The sequence below is a fragment of the Nyctibius grandis genome, chromosome 1, assembly GCF_013368605.1.
Source record: "Nyctibius grandis isolate bNycGra1 chromosome 1, bNycGra1.pri, whole genome shotgun sequence".
Lineage (NCBI taxonomy): Eukaryota > Metazoa > Chordata > Aves > Nyctibiiformes > Nyctibiidae > Nyctibius > Nyctibius grandis.
In genome coordinates, this window is record NC_090658.1 from 7963755 (window position 1) to 7990988 (window position 27234).

General features: G+C 39.8%; 1 protein-coding gene across 4 annotated transcripts in view; it reads left to right on the plus strand.

Moving 5' to 3' along the window:
- The window catches only part of MACROD2 (mono-ADP ribosylhydrolase 2), an 896855-nt gene that overhangs the window by 615573 nt on the left and 254048 nt on the right, over positions 1-27234 (plus strand). For all 4 annotated transcript variants that reach the window (XM_068410970.1, XM_068410960.1, XM_068410976.1 and 1 more), the window contains exon 8: positions 15255-15328. In XM_068410970.1, coding sequence (XP_068267071.1) covers positions 15255-15328 — 74 coding nt within the window. The remainder of the gene's footprint in view (positions 1-15254; positions 15329-27234) is intronic.

Sequence of the window (27234 nt, forward strand, 5' to 3'; positions counted from 1 at the left end):
CCTGTTTGCTTTGACTCTAACTTCATTGGCTTCAGCAGAGGAGAAATCTGATCCAACATATCATAGCTTTCTTACAATGTTCATTTTGGGCTGTCTTGGTTTTGGCTGGGATAGAGTTAATTTTCTTCATAGTAGCTAGTATGGGCTGTGTTTCGGATTTGTGCTGGAAAGAGTGTTGATAATGCAGAGACGTTTCAGTTACTGCTGAGCAGTGCTTACACACAGTCAAGGCCTTTTATGCTCCTCACACCACCTCACCAGTGAGTAGGCTGGGGGTGCTTGAGAAGCTGAGAGGGGACACAGCTGGGACAGCTGACCCCAGCTGACCAAAGGGATATTCCATACCATATGACATCAGGCTCGGCCTATACAGCTGGGGGAAGGAGGAGGAAGGGGGCGACATTTGGGGTGATGGTGTTTGTCTTCCCAAGTCACCGTTACGCGTGACGGAGCCCTGCTTTCTTGGAGATGGCTGCTCACCTGCCTGCCCGTGGGAAGGAGTGAATGAATTCATTGGTTTGCTTTGCTTGAGCGTGCGGCTTCTGCTTTACTTATATGGGCAGAGAAGACTTTGTTATCTTACTTTTTCTTTATACAGTATCTAGCCCCTTGGAAAGAGCATTACTTTAAAGTCTGATTTGTAAACGATTTGTGTGTCTCTCTCTTTTTATTCCTTTCAATATATTACTTATATACAAGAGAGTAGAGTGCTTGCTTTCCTGTATATTGCTAGATGATAAACTGTATCTATCATTTTCCAATTTAGTTTTGGAAAATGCAGCATGTCACTTCCCCCCCCCCCCCTTTTCTTTTCTCTCTGTGATGTTTTAAAGAACCCTTTAACAGAAAGAATGTATAGTACTATTAGTAGGGCAATAATTTACTGTATGTGATGCTGTGGCAGTGGGAGACTTTCTGTCCCCTTCTATTTTCATTTCTCGCTGGAATAAGAACATTAAACCTTCACTTTCAAGGAATTGGAAGTATCCCATATGGAAAATATCATCTTTCATCACACGTTGTGACTTGTTCTGTCAAAAATCAAATTCTGGTTTGCTCAGTCAAATTGAGTAGCACAGGTCACTTGTTGAGGAAGGTACCATTCAGTGTGAATAATGTTATGCTGATCCTGCGTGGGGAGGGCCTGGTTCAGACATCCGTGAGCTAAATCAGAGCCAGTATAAATGTCAGCACAATGTTCCAGCTGGCAGCCGGGTAGCATGTTTTCAGTATCCATTTTCCTGTTTCTCAACTTTTATGATCAAAAGCGTATTTCTAAAGTGGAGAAGATGACAGTGTGAACTGTTGGGCGTTCTGATGAGAAAAATACAGAATAGGAAGATCTAGAACCTAATCTTTAAAAAGCAGTTGCATCCTTAGGATAAGAGTAAATGGACCGTTCCAGCAGTGTCCAGTGTGTGGTGCATAGTTTAAGCTTTATGTACCAGTTCATTATCCAATGTTGGAAAAAAATAGTATCAGTTTTATGCAGAATGGGTATCAGCATAAATTGCCCAGTGTAGGCTGTGAGCTGTAGAGAGTGCAATCATAACGGCTTTCAACTGATGCAGTTTTATGGGTTCAGAACATTAATCATTTTCTTATGCCTTTAATTACCGTAAGGTAGTTATACTACTCCATAACAGGTGCTAAACATTATGCCGCTGATAGGTTTTTAACCATTCTTTTTGTTGTAGCTAGTAAACACAATATAGCAGACCATTATGAGTCTAGAACATTGTTTTTAGCCGAGTGCCATTAGGAGCATTACTGCTGTAAGTCCAACAACATTTTGAGCTGTATTTGCTAGCTGATTGTAGTCTTCTGGGTTTTTTTTTTCTGGCTTTAGGAATGAGAGAAAAGAACAATTCATTTGCTAAATGGCATTGCTTAATGAAGAGAAGATTATTTTTGTTCATTTTAGAAAAATAAAGCCTAGTTCCCAAAGTGAGAAAGGAAAAGCTGTTGCATTTTCCATAGTACTAAATACAATATAGAGGAAAACAGGGATGCAGCTTACGTACTGACCATGCTGGTCAGTGCTCTAGGAATCTTTGGTTTTATTTTGCTGTTGACTTCATAAGTTATAATTTACTAGTTTTCAGTGCAGCAAGGGTTTACTGATGTATAGTAGGCTCTTCACAAAGGAAGAAGTGAGATTCAAAGATCCAGTGTAATCGAAGCTGTCAGCCATGATGCAGGTAATGAGGGTATGTATTGGTGATACTTCTGTGTCATTCCTAATGGGGATTTCAGGCTGTGGAACCTTATACCAGTCTCGCTATTGTGTGGCCTGATAATGAATTGTCACTGTTCTATTGAATATAGGTAATCAGAAGCAACAATTGTATTTACTATGCTTGGCAACCAAGAATTGGAGAATGTACAACTGACAAATTGAACGTACAAGAATCTCTATCTGTTTTTGGGCACACAGGGTTTTATCAACTCCCTGTGTATATTTTCACTTGATGTTTTTCAAAATTGTGCACAAGTGACATGGAAATACTCAGATGCTCTACCACTGAATTTCTTTAATAATGCCAGCATATTCGAAATTGTCTCACCAAGGGCAGGCAGTGATGTTCTAGTTGTTGGAATTTAATGCATTTGATGGTAAAGAATTAACTTCCGAATCCTTTCTTAGCTTGTTTCATGTTTTCAAGATTTCTTTTCCTAGTGGTTGACCTTCTTCTGAGTTTCCCGTGTTGATTACTTGGCATTTATGCTGACCTTAACTAAGCTGAACACTTTCTGAAAAGGAATAGATAGAAATGTTCCTCCATCAGCACTTATGCCAGTAAAACATAGACTTTAGTTCATAAACATATATTACGTTTAAATTACATATGATTTCAAGAAATTATTTACTTTAAAAAATTACATTGGATAATGAATTATATTGACTTAATAGACTAATTTTCACAAATTATTAAAGTTTGACGGTATCAAAGTTTCTGGCTAGAAAGAGGTCACCTTGATATTTACACTGGTTATATTTCAGCCTTGGCTTGCACTTTTTATCATTCTCAGTCTCTTAAGTTTTCTGTTACCTCCACAATTTTTTTAATCAACTTATTTTTATTATTTGTTTTTATGACTCCTACTGTCAACATATTTCACTGGTTTTCTACTGACTAAACAAAATGATTCTGCCTGAATTTCATGTGTAGTCTTAATTTTGTAACTTTTAATGTATGATCCCTGCTATTTAGGTTACTCTGTATTTATTGCTTGTTTTTGTCACTGCCTACTAAATACATTAATGTCTGTGGATCTCTAAATTATAAGGCTCCTCTCTTCCCCTAAAATGTTGGAACTGATGATGAAACTCTCTTCCTCTTCCTTCACAACAAATCTAAATATCCACTTAGTAAACACTAGGAGGTAATCATGTGCTTCAATCCAGTCCTGAATTGTGTGTGTAATTTTCAGCGCTTAAGACAGCATCATCACATTAATACGCATTGAATGCAGTTCTTTAAAAGATACTTTGCTTTAAAAAAAAAAACCAAGCAAAACAAAAAAAACCAAACACCACCACCACCAGCAAAACACCCAGACAATCCTGTCTAAGCACTATTTGGCTACTCCAGTTCCACCTGCTGTGAGGATGCTCACCCCACAGATTCCCTTGGCCACCCCATGCCAGGAGTCACGGCCTCCCCAGGTCTGTCAGTCCTCCTGCTTGCTAATCCATTTCGATCCCAAAGAGAGTGGCTGGGAAAAAAAAAATGCTACCAGGCGCTGTTTTGCCCTTTCTAAAAGCGGCTTCCCCTGAGGTGCCGCTGGCATCATGGAGGAGCCTGGCCGTGCCCTGTGGTGGGGCTGCCGGAGCCGGCCACAACCGGCTGTAACAAGCTGCAGCCGGACGGGACAGCCCTGGGCTCTCCTCACAGGCCCTTCAGCCTCCCTGCTGCCAGCACCTCAGCCCCTGCGCACCATACAACAGCAAAAACTTAGCCAGAGACCAAGAAATATTACGAAGTTTTATTTTAATTTAGACACATTCTTTGCTGTCTCGTCCGTGATCGCTGCAGCGGGAGGAGGAGCATTTGTGAAATGCTTTTTTCAGTGTTAAAGCATAGAGCTGGGAGAGGTTCTTTTTCCACCTCCAGAGGTAAATCCTGCGGGGAGAGCTGAGGTAAAACCTCCATAAATCTGCCTGAATTGCCCTGACTTCTCTAGATTTTGTCCCATACAGTGATAATTTTCCCTCCTCCATGCAGTTTTGGGGTTTTCTTTACTGGTTTCTGTCCCCAGAGATGTGAAGAAGACTAGGTAATTTGTAGAAATAATCCTGGCCCGACTTGATGTTGCGGTGGTATTTTTCACAATCTGGAGATGTGCAGCTGTCGTGTTAATGAAAGCTATCTTGAATGTAATTGTTTATATAGAGAGGACCCTTTGATCTGATAAAATTAATGGAAATCACATTAGCTAAGGCTGCTCCGTAAGCTCGACTCTAACACATTTGGTTTCGTTTATGTAAAACGCTGTTTTGAACTGACGCACCTACTTTTTACATTTCCCCTAATTAAAGATCCTTTATTTCCCCTAGTTTCCTTCATTGCTTAATAATCAATGACATCTCTCCATCCAATAACTTTAAATGCTTTTCCATATGCCTGCTGCTAATCTACCTGGGATGTCGTGTTTCCGAGAGGATTACTGGTGTTTGGCTGCGGCGTGTGGAGATTTGCCTCAAAAGTGTCATTTTCTCCTGGCGTGGTGTGGGTCATCTCATGCTGAGCATACACACAAGCTAAATTTAATAAAGTGCTGGAATAAACCACCCCTTTTGCTGCCACATGGCCACATTTACAAGGAAATTGAGGTGGGAGGTCAATTTTCCCTTAAAGACTCAGGTTGGAGATGCCTGTTTTTTTAAGTGGAGGTCTTTAAATCTCACTTGTCTGACAGGTGGTAAGAAATTTACATTTAAATTGTCCAGATCAGCCTCTTATTTGTACTGGGTTGTTGGACAAAAGAAATTTCTTAGTCTTCCATATCCTTCGCTGCTTGATCTAACCAACCATAGCATAGGCTCCTTCTTTTCAAACATGGGCATTGCTTCTGGCTACAGTAATTGTAATTTGCATTGGCATTTCTCTTTCTCCTATATCAGTTTGAATATTGTTCAAAACGACATGGAGAACATGTTTGTTTGGGTTTTTTTCCCCTGAAGAATGGCCTCTCACAAAATGAGATCTTTTTACTTTAAAGCTGGATTTACCAGCCTTGGTCTAACCAGAAATGTTGACATTTGTTAAACCTTCCTAAACATTACGAATTTCCCTTACCTGCTAAAGCAGAACACATCAGCTTGTATAATGATTTAAAAAAAAATTAATAAAAAAACCCCACACTGACAACTTGTCAGAATACATGCTGAAAATGCTATTTAAAACAAGTGTTAATAAGACCTAAAGTTCATATCAAGACTAAATTGGATTTGAATTTGTGGGATTGGAAGTGCCATTAACTAGTTATTTAATTTCTTCCTTTTTGATTGAAGTATGCAAGACTCAGTAAATACATAATTGTGAGTGAAATGCAAATTGGAGATGTTAGCAGAAATCATATTTTTAAAAAATGCTTGTTTGACAGTTAATGCTGTGATCTTTTGATACGCTGAAGAACCTGATGAGATCTGAGATATTTTGTTGATCAGCTAGTGTTTTGAGTATAAAAGGCAACTGATGCTACGGGCTGATTGTCAGTCAAGACAAGTGTTGCAATAAGGGGATGCTAACGTGGGTATATATAATTAGCATGTGAGTGAATGAGTCCTTAAAAACAAAGAAGATGGAAGAAGAGTCAAGGTTTTCTAAGAGATTATGATATTTTTATATTTTACCCATTAATCGTTTGTTCCACGCTCTTTAGCATATTTGACATCAGCATAGGACTTGCTAAGAGCATCATAAGTATGAGATGCACAGTTGTAACCAGTCAGGTTTGCTGAAATCAGAGTTTTAAATTTCAAGTTTTCTTTATCCTTGCTTTAACCAGTTTTCCCATTAATCCAATCCCTAAAACTCTTTCTAGTCACGTTTCTCCTTTTGTGTTTATTGCTGTCATCTTGCATAACAGAACAAGCAAAACCAGTTTCCAGTGCAGCATTGGGAGGAAGTTTGAATAGCTGCTGGTGGCTTCCATGTCATTTTTGTTCACAAAGTTGCTGCAATACAGCCCGAAATGAAGTGCATCTAGAGTAGATTGGCTGGTTGCCGATATGTACAGTAGCATAAAATCAATTAAGGCGCACTGTGACCCTTGCTGGATAAAAAGAAGGATATGTATTTTGAGGTGGAGCTCACCTCTTGCCAGGCAAATGTCTTCTACAGAAATGAAGCAGCATCTAGGCAAGGAGGAAAAAATGCTTCCTCTTAAAATATTAATGCATAAAATGTTGAGATAGTGCAATGATGTGTTAAGTCAAACATCCTGCACAAGCACTTGTTTTAGCAGCATTCATGTCTTGTTTTAGCAGCATTCATGTAGCAGGTGCTGAAGTATGAAGTGCCCTACTGTACAGTGAAGAACTGAAGCCATTAAGCATCAAAAATAAAGTGCATCCCCCTCTCTGTTCCACTAAAATGTACTGGCGTTTTTGAACCCCAGATTATCTGGGAATATTTCACTTTTGAGCTGTTGTAGATTTCCTGAGTACAATAGCTGCTGGTGTGTGTGACCCTTTGGTATGGTTTATCACTGCCTGAGGCAAGAATGGAAAAAAAATCCATAGTGTGAGTAATATACACAAACCAAGAATCAATAATGTATTTGTTAAAAAGAGTAAACTAAGTAGATTAAATATACCTCACACAGTATTTTGCTTTTTCACCCAACCTGCCCTATAACTTTTTTCCATATATGTCTTTAGGGGAAAAAGATGAAAGAATATCTTTGTTTCCTTTTTTTTTTTTCCCCACAAGGAGCGAGTATATGTAGTTTCAGCTGATTTTCTTTATGTGCTCTTAGGAAATCTTTGATTTCCCTTAGAGAGGAGATAAGAACTGTGCTTCAGTAGAAATAATGTCAGACTATTTTGTTTGTTCTTGTACGCGTATGGCCTTCACCAAGTACTCTGTTGGTTTTAGATAATCTCGCTAGGTCCTTGGGTTGCATCTGTCAGAGCAATTGAATGTGGTAGAAGTGATGTAAAGGATAGAGCTGGGCTGGCAACACTGGCTGTTTTCTTTATGTGACTTTATTTTTGTCCATTGCTTATGTATGTTTTATTCCTCTGAAGTTTCTCAGACTTTTTATACTGTCATCTCCTTTCATTCTGCCGTGGTAGCTTGTCTTCCCTCACGTCCCTCATATACATGTGTATGGCCAAGTCCTTGTACTTGTACCTCCTGTTACAATGTGCTGCCTATTCTAGTCGAAATACTGAGAGCTCCAGCAAAGCCCTCATATTGTCTCTGCCAAATTCAGCCCTCCTCCCCAAAACCCTGCACCCCATCTTGCAGCAAGAGGTCCTATGCTCCCTTCCTCTCCTCCTCTTCCTCCACCCCAACCTGCTGCACTTCAGTGTGCTGTCCTGGCTCCCACTGTCTGCACCAAGATCCTGTCAGCAAGGAGAAGAAAGTGCTTCTCATAGCAATTTCTCCCCCTGCCCAGCCTGTAGTGGCAGATGCATTAGTAGACATCAGGGACTCCAGCAAGGAGAGGCACGTTGAGAATATCTCAACTTCAGGCAAGCCCTCAATTAGAGTTTGCAATCAATTGCAAGATGCATTTCCATAGGGAACCAGGCTTTGTGAGGTCCAGGATCGTGACTTTATTCCTATTGCTGAACAGCAGGTCTCTGGATGCTTAGGCTTCCCTCAGTGTGGGCCAAGGAGGGCCTGGGATAGTGTCAGTAAAGGTTAGGCATCACTGCGTTGGACCACATTTCTTAGAAAAACTACCAGTTTCAGGTGGAACTCAGAGGGTGAGGAGGTTTTGTTTGTTTTTTATCTCTTGCAGCATTAGCAAGGCACTTCAGGAAGTTAGAACTGACTCCCTACACATTGCTTCAGTAGAGAACAACAGGGCATTTTTATTTAAATCAGCGGGTAGAATAAATGTTTAACCTTGTTGGAATTGTAACTACAATGAAGCCAATATCCCATTGCTGTTCAATTCAGTGTATGATGGGAGATTTCACAGCTGACTAGTGCTTTACACTTTGTTTCAAATTACTTTTGCTGTATTATGGTGCCACCCTAAAAAACCAACTTGCTTGCTATATATGGGTAAGTAGGAGATTAAATACTCAGCATTAAGGAGCTCATGTACACTTCGAAACCTCTTTCAATTAACGTTTCTCTGTACAACACTTGTTTCTGGAATAGCAGTTCTGGATATGGTGTATAGCGTGTTTTAAGAAGAATTATGTACTTGAGCTCATGCACAGCTGCATACAAGTGTCTTAAACGGCTGTGTAATTTACGCAAACGTTGCATACACACTCTCATAGGTAGATTTTATAATTGCCAAACTACCCGTGTAAGTATATCTCTCACTTGCATTTGCATTGTGTGTACTTTCTCTTACCGTATGAGAATGCTAATTGCCAGAGTAGTGAGATCTTTTCCCTTTCAGTGCTGTGGTGGTATCTTTCTGGTGTTTCCCCTGTTATGCTCGACTTGAAGCCTTGATGTTCCACATGGGCATTAGAAATACCCTGACAGACAGAAAAGCTCTGTCACATAGCACAGTAAACAGCACAGCTCTAAAGCAGTTTGCTTCCCAGGCAGTCTCTGAGTATTGCTTGCTATATTTTTTTACAAGATTGTTAGAGAAGCCATTTATCCATGATGTGGTCCCCCTGCAAGCAAACTCCTTCTAAATGTTGGAAAAAGAATGAAACCAAAATCTTGACTTCTAATAAAAATTCGCTGACTGCTGCAGAAAGGTGAAATTCTTGCAAATGTGCAGCTGTCCTGCAGAATCCTGGTATAACCTGCAGTGAGGTACTCGTAGGGAAGATCTGTTCCTCTTCACCAGCCCAAGTGTAAATGCATTTTCAGTAAAGTCTTATTTTCTTTTTTTTTTTTTTCTCCCAATGCTAACAAATATCAAACAGCTTGGTAAACTTAAAATCTAGTTTTTCTTTAGTGGAATCCTAAGACCTTGTTAGTGCAAGCCTCTGTCTGCTCACATGACCTAAATAACTATAGTATATGCCTATATTCAGCTGACACACTTCACACAGTTATATGGCATTTATTTTCCTGATGATATCAATGTAGTGAAGTGTGAAGTGAAGCATGGTATGATATCATGTGTTTCAGAGAAAGAGCACTGACATGGTTTTCCTTGCATCTTAGCCACCTTCTTGTAATTGACCTCTCTTCGACTGCGGCCATAAGCTGAGTCCAGACTTGCAACTCATACAGAAAAAGCAGCTGAGTTGTAGATGGCGGTGGATTGCTGTGCTGATCAGACAAGGGACCACTGTCAGTCAGCGCAGCAATGAGCACACACTAGGCATCTTTTCTGACAAGCTGAGGCTGAGCCAGCGCTGTTGTCAAGAGAGCCAGCGCATCTCAGCCTGCAACTTGTCTTGGTTTTGCTGACTTGCATGAGGTTTAAAATGTGCCCTGGTGCCAGCATGGACCCTGGTTGACTTAACCAGGGATCACAGAGTTATCCAATGCATTTCTGTGGATGAAGAAGGGCTCTCTGTCATTTCAGTACTCTACCTGCTTTGTGTCACTGCGTCATAGCAGAGACATTCTGTTTCTTGCATTAGTTGCTAGATGCTTATTTTGGGTTTCTTTATTAACCGTCTTCTACCAGCTGCCTCTTTGTCGTGTCAGCGGTTGAATGCAATTGGCAATCATTCTTCAGGAACTGTATGTATTTTCCTGTTGCTGCTGAATTTTTTTCACTCAAGGAAAATGAAAAGGCATGTTCCTTGCTTGAGAGGAATTGAGAGACACATTGATCTCTTCAGAAGAATGTTTTTGTTTATGCATCTTGAAAATTTCTCATTTTTCTTTGATGTTTTATATGCATGGTAATTAATTACTGTAGCATAGTCTATAAGGGATACAGTGAATATGTGCAGCTTTGTTTCTTGGGGTAACTGGGGTAACAGAAAGGTTACTGGCTTTTCACAGTACTTAATTTCTGAGTTTCTGTCTTTCTGAGTTACTTTTTGAGTGGACAGCAAATAAGGTTTTCTCTGGCTGAATGAGTTCAATAAGGCAAGGTAGCTTATTTAGCAGAAGATTCATGGCTCTTCTCTTTGGTCTTCACTGCAGCTGATGAAAATGAGGGCACTTCCTTTCCAGGTTGCAAGAGTCCACAAAAATGATCAACCTAGCAACTTGTCAGCTTGTTTATCCAATAACCACGTGACAATGGTTATATTAAAAAAAGGGGGGAGCTCAAAAATAGCAACAACCTAAGCTTGTTGGTCGAATACTCCCGTCTCTGCTTCTAAACAAACCAGATTTACCATCGTAATGGGAATCAACCTAGCATGAGTGAATTCATTTTGACTACTAAAATATATCTTTGACAAGATGATTATACGGGATCGGTTGTAAGATTATAATTTCACAGCTGAAGGGCAAGTAAACATATTGAGTAACCCCACCTCAGGCATGCTGGGCTGTGCATATCATTCGTTTCCTTTTATTGTCATAAAGTGATAAGGCTGAAGTGTTGTGATTAGTGTGTTGTCAATAGCCAGCCTTAACCCACATGACCATGATGAAGTGCAGTTATTCACGTCTGTTGTGATTCAGAAAGCATTTGTAGCACCAATAATAATACTGGGTTTCAGAACATATATGGAATAAACACTTAGTGCCTTTTTTTTTCTTTTTTTTTCTTTTTTTTTTTCTTTAACAAACCTGGGCAGTATCTTTATTTTCCACGCCATCTGGTGCTGATGATTCCTACATAGCAAATACTTGATGCATGGTGGAAACACCCTGTCATACTGACTGTAGAGAGGGCCTTCAGTACACTTCCACAGTTTAAAAATGTGACTGTTGAGCTACTATTTGAAGAGCATCGCTTACATATTATTAAACATCATTGACAAATATATAAACTAAAGAAATGGAAGTTATTACATTTTGACAGTCATGTTGATTAAACAATGGGACTCAAGTTTGACTTTGGAGCTCGTGAACAGTGAGTAAACTGTTGCATCTTGATATATGCACAAACATGCCACTGTAGATATTTTTCTGAGAAAGTACGAGAAACACATAACGAGTATTTGTGTTGATGTGCATTTCATTCTTTTCATGATTTGCTTCAAAATGAAACCATTAAAACTGGCAAATAAGAATATTAAGATTGTGATGAGCCTTTCACAAACTATAGAGAAGGGAGAGTGTTTCAAATGAATAAAAACCTGTTTAGCATGTAGACTGTGCTAACAAAAAAAGATGAAGACCTTTTTTTTAGCAGGATGAGTTGATTTACGGAAAACATTAGGCATCTCAGTTAAACTGACAAATTATAACACTTACCCCTGCAGCTACTGAAGTGATTTTCTGGATTGACATTTGCTTGTTAGTGTTATAACCTGACTGATATAATCTATTATCATAATCTTCAGCTTTGTCGTATTAAAGGTTGATTATTTAGTACTTATGTTTTGTTAATGGGCTTTTCACGGGGAGGTGGCATTACCTGATTGTAGGTTAGACATTTTTAATAAGGTACAACATTGAGCACAGTAAGAGAGACAGATAAAGCTACCAGCATCTCCATACAATTTTGGAGTCCCTTAAATAGATTTCTATTAATTTTATCTCACAAAATCCTTGTTGCGCTGTTATTCATGGAAAAACTTCTTGTATACATTTTTCAGATACTGCACAGACAAATTAGGCATACAGTAACAGACACAATAGTGTGAATGTTTCTCTGCTAAATCCCCCAAGCACAAAAGGATGAGCATTTACACTAGGATGTCTAACAACAGGGAATTCATCACGTATTTTCCCTATACTGGTGAAGCGGGGCTTATGTTCTCACCAGTTGCTTTACAGAGAATAAATACAAGATGTAAGGGAAACTTCAACATGTATCTCTACAGTTACTATCTTTCTTGGTTCTTCTCCATGCTGTCCTCCTCTAAAACAGAACATTTATTTAATATCAAGTATTTCAAAATAATTCTTCCAGCTCTTATCATGCCTTCTCTGGAAAATTATGACCGTATTGACTGTGAGAACTTGGGCAGTGTACAGCTTGTTTCAGCAGCCATTTCTCAGGTCAGTGTTAGAATTTCCAGGAGTAAGGTGGTAAAGATCTGGAAAGGTAGATCCTGGTAAAAGATGGTGAGATGTCATTAGCGGGCACTGCAAAATGCAGAGGACCACAGTAAAATACCCGCTTGCTGAAGCAGCTCTTCAGGAACCAAAGATCGTCTGCCCTGGTTTTGTGGTATGGAGGGATTTGTTGCCAAAGCGTTGGCTTTGCCACTGGAGGATGTAGGAAGCCCAGTCCAAGTTAGAGGCTTCTGTGTGTGAGCAGGTTCTACACTTCTCCCCACACTTATCCATGACATACAACCTGCCAACCCTCCCTTTTTTTCCAGCCAAATAAACCCAGTGAAGTCCTCTGGAGGCACCGCTTGCCTATACCTTACGGCTAATGCTTCTTTGCCTTTTTGTGCCCTTGTCCTTTTCAGTATTCCAGAGGAGCACTCACTGCAGTAACATGGGCCAGTGTCACTCTTATTACTTTACCTGTTTTATCTTTTGTGAAATTGAGCCTTTAGCCAGAATTGCCTGAGCTGCTGCTCCAGCAGTCGGTTAACTGTGAGGCTCCTCGAGCTCATTTCTCTCAAGTAATTTGATTCTCACGTGCTCACTGAGATTGCTTTTTCGCTGAAAGGAAAGTGGGGAAGGAATGGGTGCATGTATGGGAGCAGACCAGAAATGTTATGGCAGACAAATGTAGCTTAGAGATAAAAACAACACAAAAAACGTGTTTAAAAAGATCCCATCTCGCTTTATCTCCCTTTAACCCAGTCCTACAAAACAAAATGTTTTTCTGTCTGAGAATCAGAGACACAGGGTCTTTTGTGCTAGTGCAGGGTATGGAACAGGGGGGTAAATTCCATCCTGCTTCTGCATAAAGCCAATAAGGTAATCCTTTCATTAACATTACCAGAAATGCGTGTAAAACACTAATTAGATTTTTTTTTTTCTTTTTTGGTAACTGGCCATAAAAGGCTTCTATGGATTTCAATATATGTTCTGAAATCATACACAGAATTCAAGGCTTTTTATTTTGGTTGCTGAACTGTTTCCTTTGCATTGTGGTTACTTAGGAGTAATTGACCACCAGTTCTCTAGATAAGCTTCTATTTAAGATTGTTTAGTATGGCAGGAGTTTTCTAAATAATATACAATTTATGGAGAGATTCTATAAAATCACCAGTGCTTTATCACAGGTTTGGGCAAATACCCTGCTACGAGGGAGTGAAAAACAAGCCTGAAAAGTTAATCTTGCTGGAGGGAGAATTGTTCTGAAAGTAACTGTTCAGTGCATAAACAATGGTATATCAGTTGTCTGAAATACTCATTTGTCCTTCTGCATGGCATTCTTTGTATGTCCAGGCTGATCTACCACACTCAGGGTACAGAATTTCTATATTACAAAGTCCCAGTTTGTTAGATAGGATATTACTAATTCAAGCAGACGGTCTGCTTGGAGGTCTGTTATTTTATATGATGAAAATGAGGCTGTTGGAAGTCCCTGCTTTGGGTTTCGTTAGTGTTCATTAGTTTGTGTCATAAGACATATGCCTTGATGAGATCAGCAGCATTATTAAATGTCATAAGAATATATTTTCCCAGCAGCAGTGGAAGTATCCACAGTAACACTTGACGGATCTTAGCTAAATTTCCATCTTGGACCTGGAAAAAGATTTCAAAAAATTTAAAAATCTGCTTTATTGAGAAATGTATTCAAAGGAAGCACATGCTAAATGTCAGTGTTACTCAAGCAATGACTATTTTACTTGCTACTCTTGCTGGGTAGTTGTCACCTATCACTTCGAAACAGTGCACATGCTGCTGGACAAAATCCTTGCAGAGTTGAGTTACAGTGAGTTGTGTTTTGGGGATGTGACTCAGGGTGGAAGGATTTTGTTCTTTTTTTTTTTTTCTTTTTTCCTAATCTACCAGTGCACAAGTTCTGAAAAAGGGTTAAAGAAGACACGAGTTTGGAGGATAATGTGCCAGGTCAAAAAGCTGGACACATCTACTAATTTTTGCAGCGTCTGCATTTCAGTTTACGGTGCAAGGGGTGATCTGTGATGTAAAAAAGACTGTATATACACAGCTGTATGTCAAATTTCATGACTGCTTCTGTCTAGCCCTGTTGCTTGCTTGTACGCTGTGCCTGCAGCTCCACCTCTTCAAAGACTGTTCTATTAATCTAACCTACTGAGAGCAATTCATACAGCTTATAGGTTTTTATTTTTAAATCCTCACAAAAATGATTTGCTGCCCTCAAGTTAGGAATTTAAATGAAAATTAAATTAAGGCTGACTAAGTAATGAAAGCATCTTTAGATTTGATAGATAGAGACCATCAAAGCAAAAAGTCTCTATCCCTGGAAAGATTTCTGATATTCTTTATTGCTGGGGGGACTTACTATTTCTAGTATATCATGCAGCATCAGGCCTTAAATTCATACGCTTATGCTTCATGAATTCCTTAATTTCCAAAGTTGTTCATTATGTTTTAGGTCATAAATTTAAAAGATTTCTAACTCCAACATTTCTATCCTTGCATGGCCTGTGGCGTTGGGGTCATAGTGGTGTATAGTTTTGCTGACAGATTGATTAAAGAAAGCAAGCCTTAAGAAAGCCCTTGTGCTTTAAGAAATGTCTGAATTTTTCTTGCATGCCATGAAATGTAAGCCTAGTATTTGAAAACTGTGATATATGTGTTATATTGTTGCCTGCCTAGTATGACACATGTATAGCCCTCTATTTTTCTACTTCTCTTGAGCTGTGGAGCTTTCCTAACTAGAGTTTAAAAAAAAAAAAATCCAGTAAAACATCACTGGCCCTATTTTCAACTTGTTTAGCTGGCAAAAAAAGTAATTGATGTCACCTAAAACCTTTATAGAAATCTGTGAAGAAGGGTTTTGACCAACTGTAATTCCAAAATAGTCCAAAAAATAGAAAAAAAAAATCCAGATTTTTGTTTTCTTATGTGTAGAAAAATGTATGCCTTTTCTTTATCTCTCATTTCTTCTGTCTTTAGGTTTTCCAAATGAGCCTGCTGCTGTCATTGCCCTTAACACTACTAAGGAGTGGTTAACCAAGAATCACGATGAGGTATGGAATAAAATATAATTTTCCCAAATTTCTGTTTAAGATTATGGTCTTTGACTCCGAAACTGTGAAAAGAGTAAACGTTGGCTTGAGCCTCAAAGTCTTTTATTATTTAGTCTAAGACCGAGGAAATCAGGTGAGGACATATAGCGGGGGAAAGATTATTATATTTAAAAGCTACATTGGAGTTGAAGGGAAATACCTTTGTTTGAAACCATACTGTGCGTTTCCTGGGCATTGTAATCTTTCCTGGCAAAGTAAAAGACTATTCTCTCCCCAAGTTGTTTTTGAACGTCAGAGTTTTTGTGTAATAATGAGGAGATTCTTGGAAAGGAAATGTATATAACAGTTGTCAGTAGAAACAGCCACCAAAGGTCAGTGGTGTTCCAGGGGTCACTTTACAGTAAAGAGTTGTGTGATACTATTTTCTGTTTTCATTAATTTTTGGTTTGCTTACAGTTAAGCGTTTATTTTCCCTGGATCGCTCACTAACTATGTGATACAACTGAATTTTTAACAGGACTGGTCTTCTTCCAGTGACAACATGATGGTGATTATTTTTACAAGACAAAAAAATGCTTTCAACAGAGTGATCTCCATATCTCTCTTTTCTAGTTTTTGTCTTTCTCTGGTTTGAGTTCTTAGCAGGCTGATAGTTCCTGGTGTTGAATCGGAGAAATGCAACAAAGAAGTGACAGAACAAATAAAATAATCATAGTGTCTTGAAATGAAGATATGCCTGTTTCCTCATGATGACAGCTAGCAGATTTCAGACAGCTAGAGTTGTTCAGCATTTTTGTCTGAAAATATTTAACAAAGCATCCAGTGGAGAAGCAGTGGGTATAGGGACATAATTAGTAGTATTTTTCTTCTGGCAGTATATTCAGGAGACCTATTTGTGACAAAAATCTGATATGTTAGGGTATGAATTTAGCAGGTTTATGTGGTTTGGTTTGTTTTTTTACCAGCTTTGAATTGAAAGGAAATACTATGTTGAGATTTGAATGGTAAGTTGAGTTTTCAAACCTGAAGGTACAGTAAGGAGTGCATACGTATTTGGACACTGATTCTTTGTAGCACTGAGCACTTGATAGCTTCCTGTGACTTAGAGATCTGAGCACTGAAGCAGGAGTTTTGGATGGACAGCATTCGTTAACACTGTAGGTGCCTAAGTGTCATCAGCCTAGTTCTAGGCTTATATTTTGGGGAATCTAGTCTCTTAATATGTTAATTTTAACCCTTAAGTGTAAGGCTAGAACCTCTATGTTTGCACTGCTTTGCCATCTTATAATTTCTTAGTTGCATTTTTTTCTGCATAATTTAAAAAAATACGCCAAAAATCTTTTTTGGCTCCAGAAGTAAGTTTTTCTTCCTCAAAAGCTGAGTATGCATTGTATATACACTCCTTAATTACTTTTCTCTTAGTGGTATACAAGAAACCTGACTTCATTTGATAAACTGCCTGTCAAAAATGTACAAGTTTTCTCAATGAAAACTATTTTCTGAAGTATTGCTTCTCAGCTATAAGATGATTTTTGCTTTCAATATGCTTTCAGTCTTCCCTTTTTTCTCCTTTTTCTGCCTCTGACCTGGAAACTCTCGTATGCCCTGTGTGTCACCTTTTCCTCTTTCTTCTAGTTAGTGTGATGCTTCCACATTTTTCTGGTTCCCTCCATAGACTTCAAGTGAGTTCCTCTTGTCCTCGGAAAGCTCCAGGTCTGTTTGGAAGAAGACCTGAGGTTCTTAGCAGATAGTGATTGAAGTGACAGTGTTGGTCACATATGTTCATGCCTCTTATCTGAGTTATAATGATTTTTTATGTATTTTGACCTGCATTTGCAAAATGCCACTGTATTTATGGTCCATACAGATTAGTGTAAACTATGAACACCGAATATGCATGAGTCCTCCTTTCTCACTCTCTGGAACAAATTCCCTTCCAATTCTTAGCCTTTGTGGCTGCCTAGCTCTAAAGCTTCTGTCTTGCTCCCCACAAACTCCAATTTAACCTGAATTCTTTTTAAATAAGTAGCTGTAGTTTACAATGTTTGGACAGTGAAAGGAGCCCCAGCTGTCCAGACTACAAAACAGTTGTTAAAAATTCTCCTACTGAGCTTACGTCATAGCTGGTTTTTGAATTTGGACTAGTATAGCTAATAGTTGTTATATTAAATGTTTCCTAACACCCTGAATCCCAGATTCACAAAGTTGGGATCTCATGCTGTTTGATGCACTTGAAGATGTACATGTGAGGCATTTGATGCAATTATTACATATCAGTGAATATGACAATTCAGAGCTAATCCCCAAGAGCTTCTGTTAATTTTTGAAGGAAGTGGAGTACAAGATGTCGGTCAAGATATGTTTTGAGGGTACAGTTATCCATAGCTTTGTACTTTCTTGTACAAACCTTTCCCGCTTCGTAAAGTTTTTCTGCAGTCTTCTGGCTTGAATTTTAGACTGTGGCATACTAGCATGTTTCACGTGTCGTAAATAGGTCAGCAGCAAAATAAAGAGACTTAGCAATTCTGTTGAAGGTAGCAGTAACTTGCGCAGTGAAAGAGATCTTTGAGAAGCATACAGTTGCTGGGTTGCTGTTGTTTAATGCATATAGCAAGGTGAGCGTAGTTCATCTGGTTTAAATGAACCGACGTAGCTCTGTGCCAGGTGTCAATCTGATCCATTTTATATTATGTACACTTACTCGCTTGGATTAGATTTTGGGTTTTGAGTAATAATTTTATACATCACCCAAAATTTTCCCAAAAGCTGCTCTTTATACAGGAAGTGAATTGAGAGGGACTTTGTTTCTCAACAATATAGTCTCCTCTTGCTGCAGATAACCATATGATATAGTCCTTTCTATAAACTTCTATCATAAAGATAGAGCAACTTCCACTACACACACTGGATATTTAAATTCACATGTTCACTTCGGAAGCAAAACCTCTTAACGATTTGCCATGAGGCCAGCTTTTCAGAGGGTTGCCCGTGTTTCATTCCTGTTATCTCTAACCAGAACCACTCCCCTGACACTGGCCACGCTGTCAAAATGAGTCAGTGTGTCCTGCTAGCAGCCTCTCCTGAACAAAAGAGGCCTCCTGCACTTGGCTCTGCTAGAGTTCAATGAATCAAAGTCAGCTTCTTCCCTTCATTCCTTCTTGTGCAGTCTGCCTTGTCTTTGATAAATCCTGTTCAGGCTCTGCTCCTGAGCAACGAAGATGTTTGGCATCCAGTTATCCCCTTGGTAATGTTTGGCACTGGTTGTCCTAAGATCTCAAACTCTTTGAGTGTAGAATGTGAATTGATTGAGTGAATTGAAGACGTTTTAGTGCAAGATGGAGACCAAAATGATAGCTTGCTCACTAGGAAGTTTGCCTACATAACAATACACTTGGCAAAAACAGATAGGTGAATAAGATGGAAACCTGACAAATTTGCGAGTCTTTTGTTGTGCTCTACAGCAGCAGTCTTATCTGCCTTCCTGCATCCCAGGAAACTGTGACAAATTTGTGAAAGATAAGGCAATATTGTTGTTTTCTCCTCTCTACCTTCCTGTAGTACTTCTCTCCTTTGATGCTATAATGAAGATTTTATCCACACTGGTATTAATTCAAAATATAAATAAATCAGTGGCTATATTCCTTAGCCTGGGGGCCTGAAAATATAACCTAAATGACTCCATTCTTGCAAGCTGTGTTAGAGTCCTACGAAGTTCTCTGTCATAGTATTTACAAGACATGTGATTTGCATTTAATAAAAGGTTTTGTAATCCAAGTCCATTGTTGTGCTTGACCCCTCAGGTGTTTGCATAAAAACTTATTAGCATGCTTGACTCTGATGTCCCTCCAATGAATGTCTCATTACCATGCAAATGAAGTTAGCTCCTTTCTGAGGTTAATTGTTACAAAGCAACACAGAGAGAGATGTATTGTAATTTTCTGAACAGGGAACACCAGCTAGGCAGGGCAGCAGCCATCATAGTGTAGCAGCCTAAAACTTAACTACATAAAGTCCACTAGGGAAAAACAACAGTATTGTAAATAACGGTTTGGACTTAGTTGCACATAACACACAGCACTGTTCTGGTCTTGAAATGCAACTCTTAGTCAAACTAATTTCTGGCCATGTTTTACACCAAGGTCTGCTGACTGGCAGCCAGAGGGCAAATCTAGTTTAGAAGCTAGTAAATGGTGTTATACTGTTAAGCGTAGAAATCCCTTGGAGCAAACTCACAAGAATGGCCAGAGTCAGCAGTACTGGGTTAATTTACTGCAGACCACCTAGGCTATCTCTTTAGCAAACTGCATTTTCACATTTCACAAAGTGCTCTAAAGGTTTAATAGAATTCTTCAGAGCACAAAATAGAATTGGATCCCATCCTTTAGGAAATAATACACTGGGATTCATTTGAAAATGCACATTAAGCTCTTTGAACAGTTCAGAATGTTTCTTTCTGGGATAATTTGGCAAGGTTTGAGATACTGCCACTTGATTTTGCATAATGGTATCACAAAAAAATTGTGACACCTTTAAATACTGGACCCCCTACATTTTTGGGGGCAGGGGGGTGAGGGTTATGTTTGTTTCTTTGTGGTGAGTATCTTTGAACATTTGCAATGTTAGAAATTGTTACTTGCTTTTACTTCAGTACCATGCTTTGCTTCTCAAAAGGGTGAAAAATAAAAAATGCTCAGTGTATGCCTCACCTTATGTCACTGACATGAAAAGCCTCAGGACTTTTTCACTGCTCAAGACTTTAATTTAACGGCACATTTAGTTCACAGAATTGTTCTTTCTCTTGCACAATATCTCACAACATTTATTACGCACCCCAGTAGAACAACAACCAGGAAAGTGCGATTGCAATATATGTTCCATTGAAATAACTGATGCAGATTAAAAGCACATAGATGGAAAATAAATCAACACATTCCTGATTCCTTTTCATTAGAATCACTAGTGAAGAGAGATTTTTTTTTTTATTTTGCCTGAAGTACATGATATTTAGGTCCCTGTGTTTCAGCAAGTAGTTATGCATCATCCCACTGCCAAAAAAAATTTGTACACTTCCAGCAAAACAGGATAAGCAAAACCCTGGTACAGTTGAAATGAGTGGAACTGTGGTTTTGGCAAGGGGGGCAGGATCACACTTGCTGTACTCCTCGTGACAGCAATTTTCAGGAGGAAACACCTGGTTTGTCAAGTTAGGCACACCACAACACGGGTGCCCTGCACGTGTGCTTCGTCCTGTACTGTCCTTCATCCAAATCATGATGATGTTTTCCACTACTGAGACAGTCAAAGCGGAATTTCCTGTGCACTGATTCCCATATGCACTTGTGCCTTGGTGGCATGCAGGGGTTGGGCTGGCCTTGCCTCATCAGCAGGAGCTGTGGGCGTATGAGAGCAGAGAGAGCTGAGGAAACATTCCCTGCAATGGGGACCATGGATATGACTGGAGGGACTTTTATTCTGCTGATAAAAGCTGTGTGAGCCATTGAGGATGGGGACGGTATGTAGGAGTTGGAGGAAGGGAAGATCTGTGATGAGAAAGCAGAGCGTTAGGGATTATGCTGTTTTTCTTGTCCTCAAGGAGCTCATAACCCTGATGCTATGGTAAGCAGATGTCTCCTCCTGGTCATGAAGGGCCAGAGTAGGGCAGTGAGGGAGCAGCTTCCTCAAGTATAAAACGCAGCTGAGAGGTCCAGCAGGACTTAAACCAGCTGTGCTCTACATTGGCTGCCCAGGCCTAAGCCTGCTTGAGGCACCTCGGCTCAAAAGAGTTATTGTTGCTGAAATAAAAAGAGCACTGGTCTTAGGTGCGTGAGGGAGGACAGGACCACTGCATGGACTGGCAGATATGGCACAGGACCCACAGGAGAGCCATTGGCCTCCAGAGGGAATATCTGTGTGCCAAGCAGGATATCCCAAGCACCTAAAATGGTCCTAGGTACTGGTGGCTAGTTTGGAGAGAGATAGATGTTCTGCTGGACAGCCACTGCCTGGTAGGACAGAGCAAAGGGTGTTGTCGCTGTTCTCTATTGCACAAGGCAGGGTAGTGCTGGTGTGCTTCAGTGAGCTTTTAAAGACACTACAGCTTTATTTTGGGATAAACTAACATGATCACAACTTTGTGTCATGTGCAGCTCTCTGCAGGTAAGCATGGCACCCCATGGTATCTGTGTGGGTACTGCGTTAGTCTGGCAGTATCTGTGCTATGCTGTGTTATGTTATATAGGCATATACCTAGGAGGTGTAAGACAGCAGGATAGGAACGTTTCTTGTGTCTCTGCCTTCAAAACCAGGTCAGGCAGCTAACAAAAAGCTGCTTTTACCTCTGAGCCCATGAAAACATCAGGGCAACCCAATTTCAGTATTTCTGTGGGCTGCTTGCCTGAAAGATCATTTCAGTATTGATTTTTTTTTTTTAAACTTTCTTTTCCCCCCTCCCTTTGGTGGTCTCAGCAACCTAATTTTGGCTCTTCATTCTTCAGAGACAATTCAACAGAGTGGCATCTTGAGATGAGGTCTTGTGTTTATCTCTACAGAAGGGTGCAGACAGCGTGGCTTGGAAGACGTTGTCTGATGCAGTTTCCTTTGACGTTAACCTCAGTTATATTCCCCTAGGCAGAGCAACTAAGTTTCTGTGTTTATTCCAAAAAGGAGTAGAGTAGCTAGCTGACAATATTTAATTAATGAAAGCAAATATTTTTCAAAAAAATGTAACTCATGCAAACAACTCCTCCTAAGATAGTATCACTTTTGGTTTTGCTTGGGTAGTTTTCATGCTTACAGTTTTACAGTTGTCAACAAAACTATGCATAATTCTGAAAGAAAATATATGTATTTATGCCTAAGGTGATATCTTTTACGACAAGTTTGGGCCTGCAGTGGCATGTCTTTATTTTAAAGTATATTTATTACTCAGAAATAAAGCTCTGAAAATACAGGTTTCGATTGAAGCCACTGACAGATCCTCAAGGACAGTAAGGGTGCTGATAAAAATTCAGGCGGCTATTTTGGTAGCTCTTATATGCCAGTATCATTTGATTAACATAATCTCCTCCCCTCCCCCAGCACCGTTCTCTTGGGTAGGTTAAAAAATGATCTCCTTTCTATTTCTACATTCTAATTAGGTGGTAATCATATGCTGCTCCGATTGAAATGAAAATCAGCCATCATGCCGCTGTCATCTAGCTGAAGTCGAGGAAAAAATGCTTTTCAACTTGTACAAAATTAAAATGATTTACTGGCTCTGTGTAGCTGCTCTCTCACTGGGCTCAAAGAGATTCAGTGCTGTCCCCAAAGCCCAAACCTAACTATCATCCCAACAGACAAGTCATTTTCTGAAATGATAAGTAAGCTGCCAAGGCAGCGATGGTTTCTTATAAGTTCTTCAGACTGCTATTGAGGTAGAAGGCTGATAAAGCAGAGCAGACAAAGCCCGTATTCATTACACGTGATACTTTATTTATTACACTTTAAAAGCTTTTGTTATTTTTGATACAGCTATTGAGAGAAAGGCAGGAAGGCATCCCTCTTGGAAAGAAATGTTAGAGCTCGCGATTGCTGCGAACATCCCATGTGACTGATGTCCCGTGTGACCGGTTTCTGTGTTACTCACTTGTGACCCAAATAAAAAATGGTGGGGAGGAGGAGTTGGAAACATGACTTCCTGTCACCCTTTCCCCCTAAAACTTGTTAGGGATCGAGGAAATCCACTTCTATGCATAGTGTAGATGTTTTCAGTCGATATATCTTTGTAAAGATTTATACGCACTTAGTGTACTGCATAAATAATGACTCCTGTAACTCCATTACAGCTAATGAGTGTCACTAATACAAGACAAGGCTCTGCATGGGTTCTTTTGTGTTTACAGTAGTTAACTATCTAATAATTGAAATTTGTCAAAGCATTTGTTCTTTTTATCCTTACAGTTTAATGGCAGTTATGATAAGAGGAACCTGAATAGCTAGAAAATTCTACAGGCATGTAGCTAAATTAACAAAATTATCACTAGTTTGGGGTTGAGATTTTGTCTTGTTTCTTTGATTTTTCCTCCCGATTTCTGTATGTTTGGAGGGGCCTGGGTGCTGTAGTGAGCTGTGTGAAAACACCTTAAAAATAAATTGAAATAATGTTACATTTTTTCTTTCCTGTTACTTCTTGCATGATAAAAAAGATCATGACAACATCCCTTTATGTACTGGCTTTCAGCCAGAAATCCCAATAATTTCAACTGGCTTGTCAAATCAGCCAGAAGAGGTCCAGCCTTTGTTTGGGGAGATTCAGTTATTGTTGTTACCCTTCTGGACACTCTTTTTCTTTAAATTGGCCTGTGCTGCTCGCCCCATGGGTACGTAGGAATAAATAGACAAATAAATGATGAATAGTAACCCATGTAGCTCTAGTGAGATAAGATACTTCATGAGTAACAGAGAAATTGCTATTACAATCTTTGTTTTGCTTCTGAGCTCTTCATGTTAATAAATCTGTTGTGATTTATGTTTTGCTATACTTTCGTGTCCGACTGAACTGTATCTGAGGATTACAGCTGCATCTTAGCAGGAATTGAGCTGAGATGGGGTAAGAGGAAGGAGAGGCAGGAGGAGGTTTGCCTTTGATTCTATGGAGGTTTGCAAGGAGGCTCCCATCATGAAGACAAGAGTTTTGTGAGACTCAAAGTGGAAGCTGTCTGCTGAGGATGGGTATGGGCAGGCAGTCGCCAGCAGCAGATAAACCAGGTGGCCACCCGAAGTCTGTCCCTGATGCCAGTCAGCCACCCAGGCCTCATCAGGGTGCTGGCAGAAACCAGGGGAAGAGTCCCTTTGGCCTGGCCTCGGGGCAGGGAGCCCAGTGCCCAGCCTCCTGCTCCACAGCCTGCAGAGGATGTCTTTGATTTGGGGGGGTTTCCTTCAGCCACAGGGTTTTCAGTTCTCTGAACTGACTCTCGGGTGATGTGTTCATCGGTCTTTGCAGACAAGAAACGTCTGTCCAGGTGACCTGGGCCTCCCCAAGTGCCCTGGAGGTGCTTTAGCTGTACAGCCCAGCACGTGCTGGAAGCACGCGTGGTCGGGGCAGTTGGCTCCCAGCTGACGGCTGCTCTGCCTGCCCAGCCCCAGCACACAATGCGGTGCTAAGTGAAGCCACTCTGCTGGCATGGGCAGCAGCCCTTCCACACGAGCCAAGAGCACATGCTTTGTTTTGCTGGCACTTCCCTGGCATCCTGCAGAGCGTACGATGTCTGCTTTTTGGTGTTCTGTTTTCACTAAACTCACGTAGCTGTTTTTTGCTTCTGGAAAGCTGCTGCTTCTGTTTGATTTAAATTCAGTTCTGTCATCTACCGTTTTCCCCAAAGCAGAATGTCCAGCATGGCATGTGAGGGTGAAATAATAATAAAATATAAAAATACGTTAGGCGAATCTCATACTGGAGCAAGCATCAGATCACCCTACAAGGCACCAAGCTGGTACAAGCTAGCTAACTATAAAGGGAATATTTTCTTAGGTTTTATTCTGTCTTCCCATCTGACATTTTATCTGGCCAACTCCTACCATCATCTCCAAGCATGTTAGCCATCAACAGTAGGTCACAATCAAATCTATACAGAATGAAACCTGCATGGATTCTTACAGCCGGAGTGCATTCCCTATGAGGAACAAAATGAGTTTATTGCTGCTATACTGCAGCATCTTGACATATAGTTTGAGATATATGATTCTGACATTTAATAGGTTAGATGATATTGGCCACATACTTCATAGGTTCTGTATCATACTGTATTCCTGGGAAGGTGACAAATGGGTCTGTCTATTATATATGAAATGACAGAAGAGATGAGAAGAGCACTGTGGATGTGGGGAGCATTGACAATAGGAACCTGTGGAAACATGGGAATGACTGACAGGCTTCCAAGATAGAATACCTGATAATTAATGCAGAACAACTTGCTTAAATTCAAATGTGAGCACAGTTTAAGGGTGTGCATCACCTTCCTACTTAGACTTCAGGACAGATTATGTACTGCTTTCATTTATTTGGGATTAATGAAAAAACGGAGAATAAATTAGGTGAGCTATGAAATTCTTCAGCAGGAATAAATGATGCTTCCTGAGAAGAGTTTTTGAACACAGGCTACAATGAAACTTGCTCAGGTTCTCATCTTGCTCCTAACCTGATCTCTCATGAGATAACAGTGTGAAGATTAATTTTTACTAGCATAGGCTGTTTACAGCTGCTAAATCTAAATTTGATTCATTTATTGAGGTCTTATTTTCTTTTTTTACGTTAAAAAAAAGGATGAATGTACTTTGGGACTAGTAAAATAACTGGAAAACTGTCAGTGGTTAGAAAAGACAAATACTGGCTGAGGGTAAAAGCAGAATTAAGTAGGTTTAAAAGCAGTATAATTTTACAGTTGAAATGAAAGTCACCATGGCACAGAGCACAGATTTGACTTACAGTTATGCCTTGGAAATAACCAGGTTGTCATTGCCCATGTCTCTCTGCTTTTCTGTCTGTCTTCATCCTGATTCAGGAGTGCATTCTAATATTACCGGAACTGAATTTAGGATGATTTTCTGAACCAGAAGTATTGAACTTTTCTGAGTCAGTATGTTTGTCTTGTCTTTGCTATTGGACTAAAGGTACCACATGCTAATATACTGCTGTACTCTTTAGTACTGCAGTCTGAAATAAAATCCTAAGAACCAGCTGCCACATGCTCATCTCCATTATCAATGCACAGTAAAGCCAGGGGGATAGGTGTCTTTCTGTTTTCTCACCCTTGCAAGAAACTAGGCTCTTTCATGAGCCCATCTCCAAATGTCCTGGATTTGATGAGGTACGAGGAAGGGATTTTCAGGTTCTGTATTCTTTTCTGGACTCTCTCATGCAGCTTTCCCACACACTTACAAGGGACTGTGTATTTAAGCCTCAATCCAGCTATGTGTTCTCAGGTTGGGGGAAAGGGTTTTATGTGTGACTTTCAGCCTCTTCTGCTGGCAATTTCACCTTTCATTTAAAGTTCCTTTGGGTTTTGTAAGCCAAAAGGTTAAAAGCCTTACTCTTCTATTTGCATATTCAGTCTTATCCTTTAGTTGAGATGTTAATGTATAACTGTTGTTTTATTCCGAAAATACAGCATATTTGATTCATTTCATTAATTCTTTTTACTTTCACCTTGTTTTGCAAGAGTATGTGTCAAATGTCTTTTCCATGTGTGGAAAAAGTCTTTGAACTTGCACTGCTGCTTACTGTTTTGAAGTGAATGTGCAAACCTTGCCCTAATATGAAACAAACTTATCACATCGCACTTTGAATCCCCTGAATTTAATCTTGATACCCGTCAGGTGATAACCTCTCCCCTGTGGATATTTAAACAAACATCGTCCTTTGGGACAGCACACTAATAATATACAATCTGTATGATGATAACCTCATTATGTTTCAAAAGGCACAATAGAAATCACATGCTTTAGTCCTGCTGACGTTCACTGTGGCTGTTGCTTCACTGCTCTGTGTTCCCTCTTAAAAACTGTCCCTACAGACACCATATTAAGTTCGTTAATATTTACAAAGCAAATATATTTCCCTTCAGACAGTTGAAGCACAACTGCCCTTGATTTTTGTTGGATTATATGAACGTTGACACAGCTTTATATAGCATAAGTGCAATATCTAATTAATATGCATACTTATATTCGTAGAATACCCTAGGCATTTTTTCCCAGTGTGATTTTTATGGGGCATATCATATGAGAATAAAATCTCATTGTAAATACAGGTTGCTTATGCATGTATGCTGCTCAGGATGGGGTCCGAGTCTTCATGGGAATTTGGAAAGTGCCTGGCGTGCTGGTGGTGCTGAAGCTCCTTTTAGCAAGGTGCACTTGCGTATAAAAAG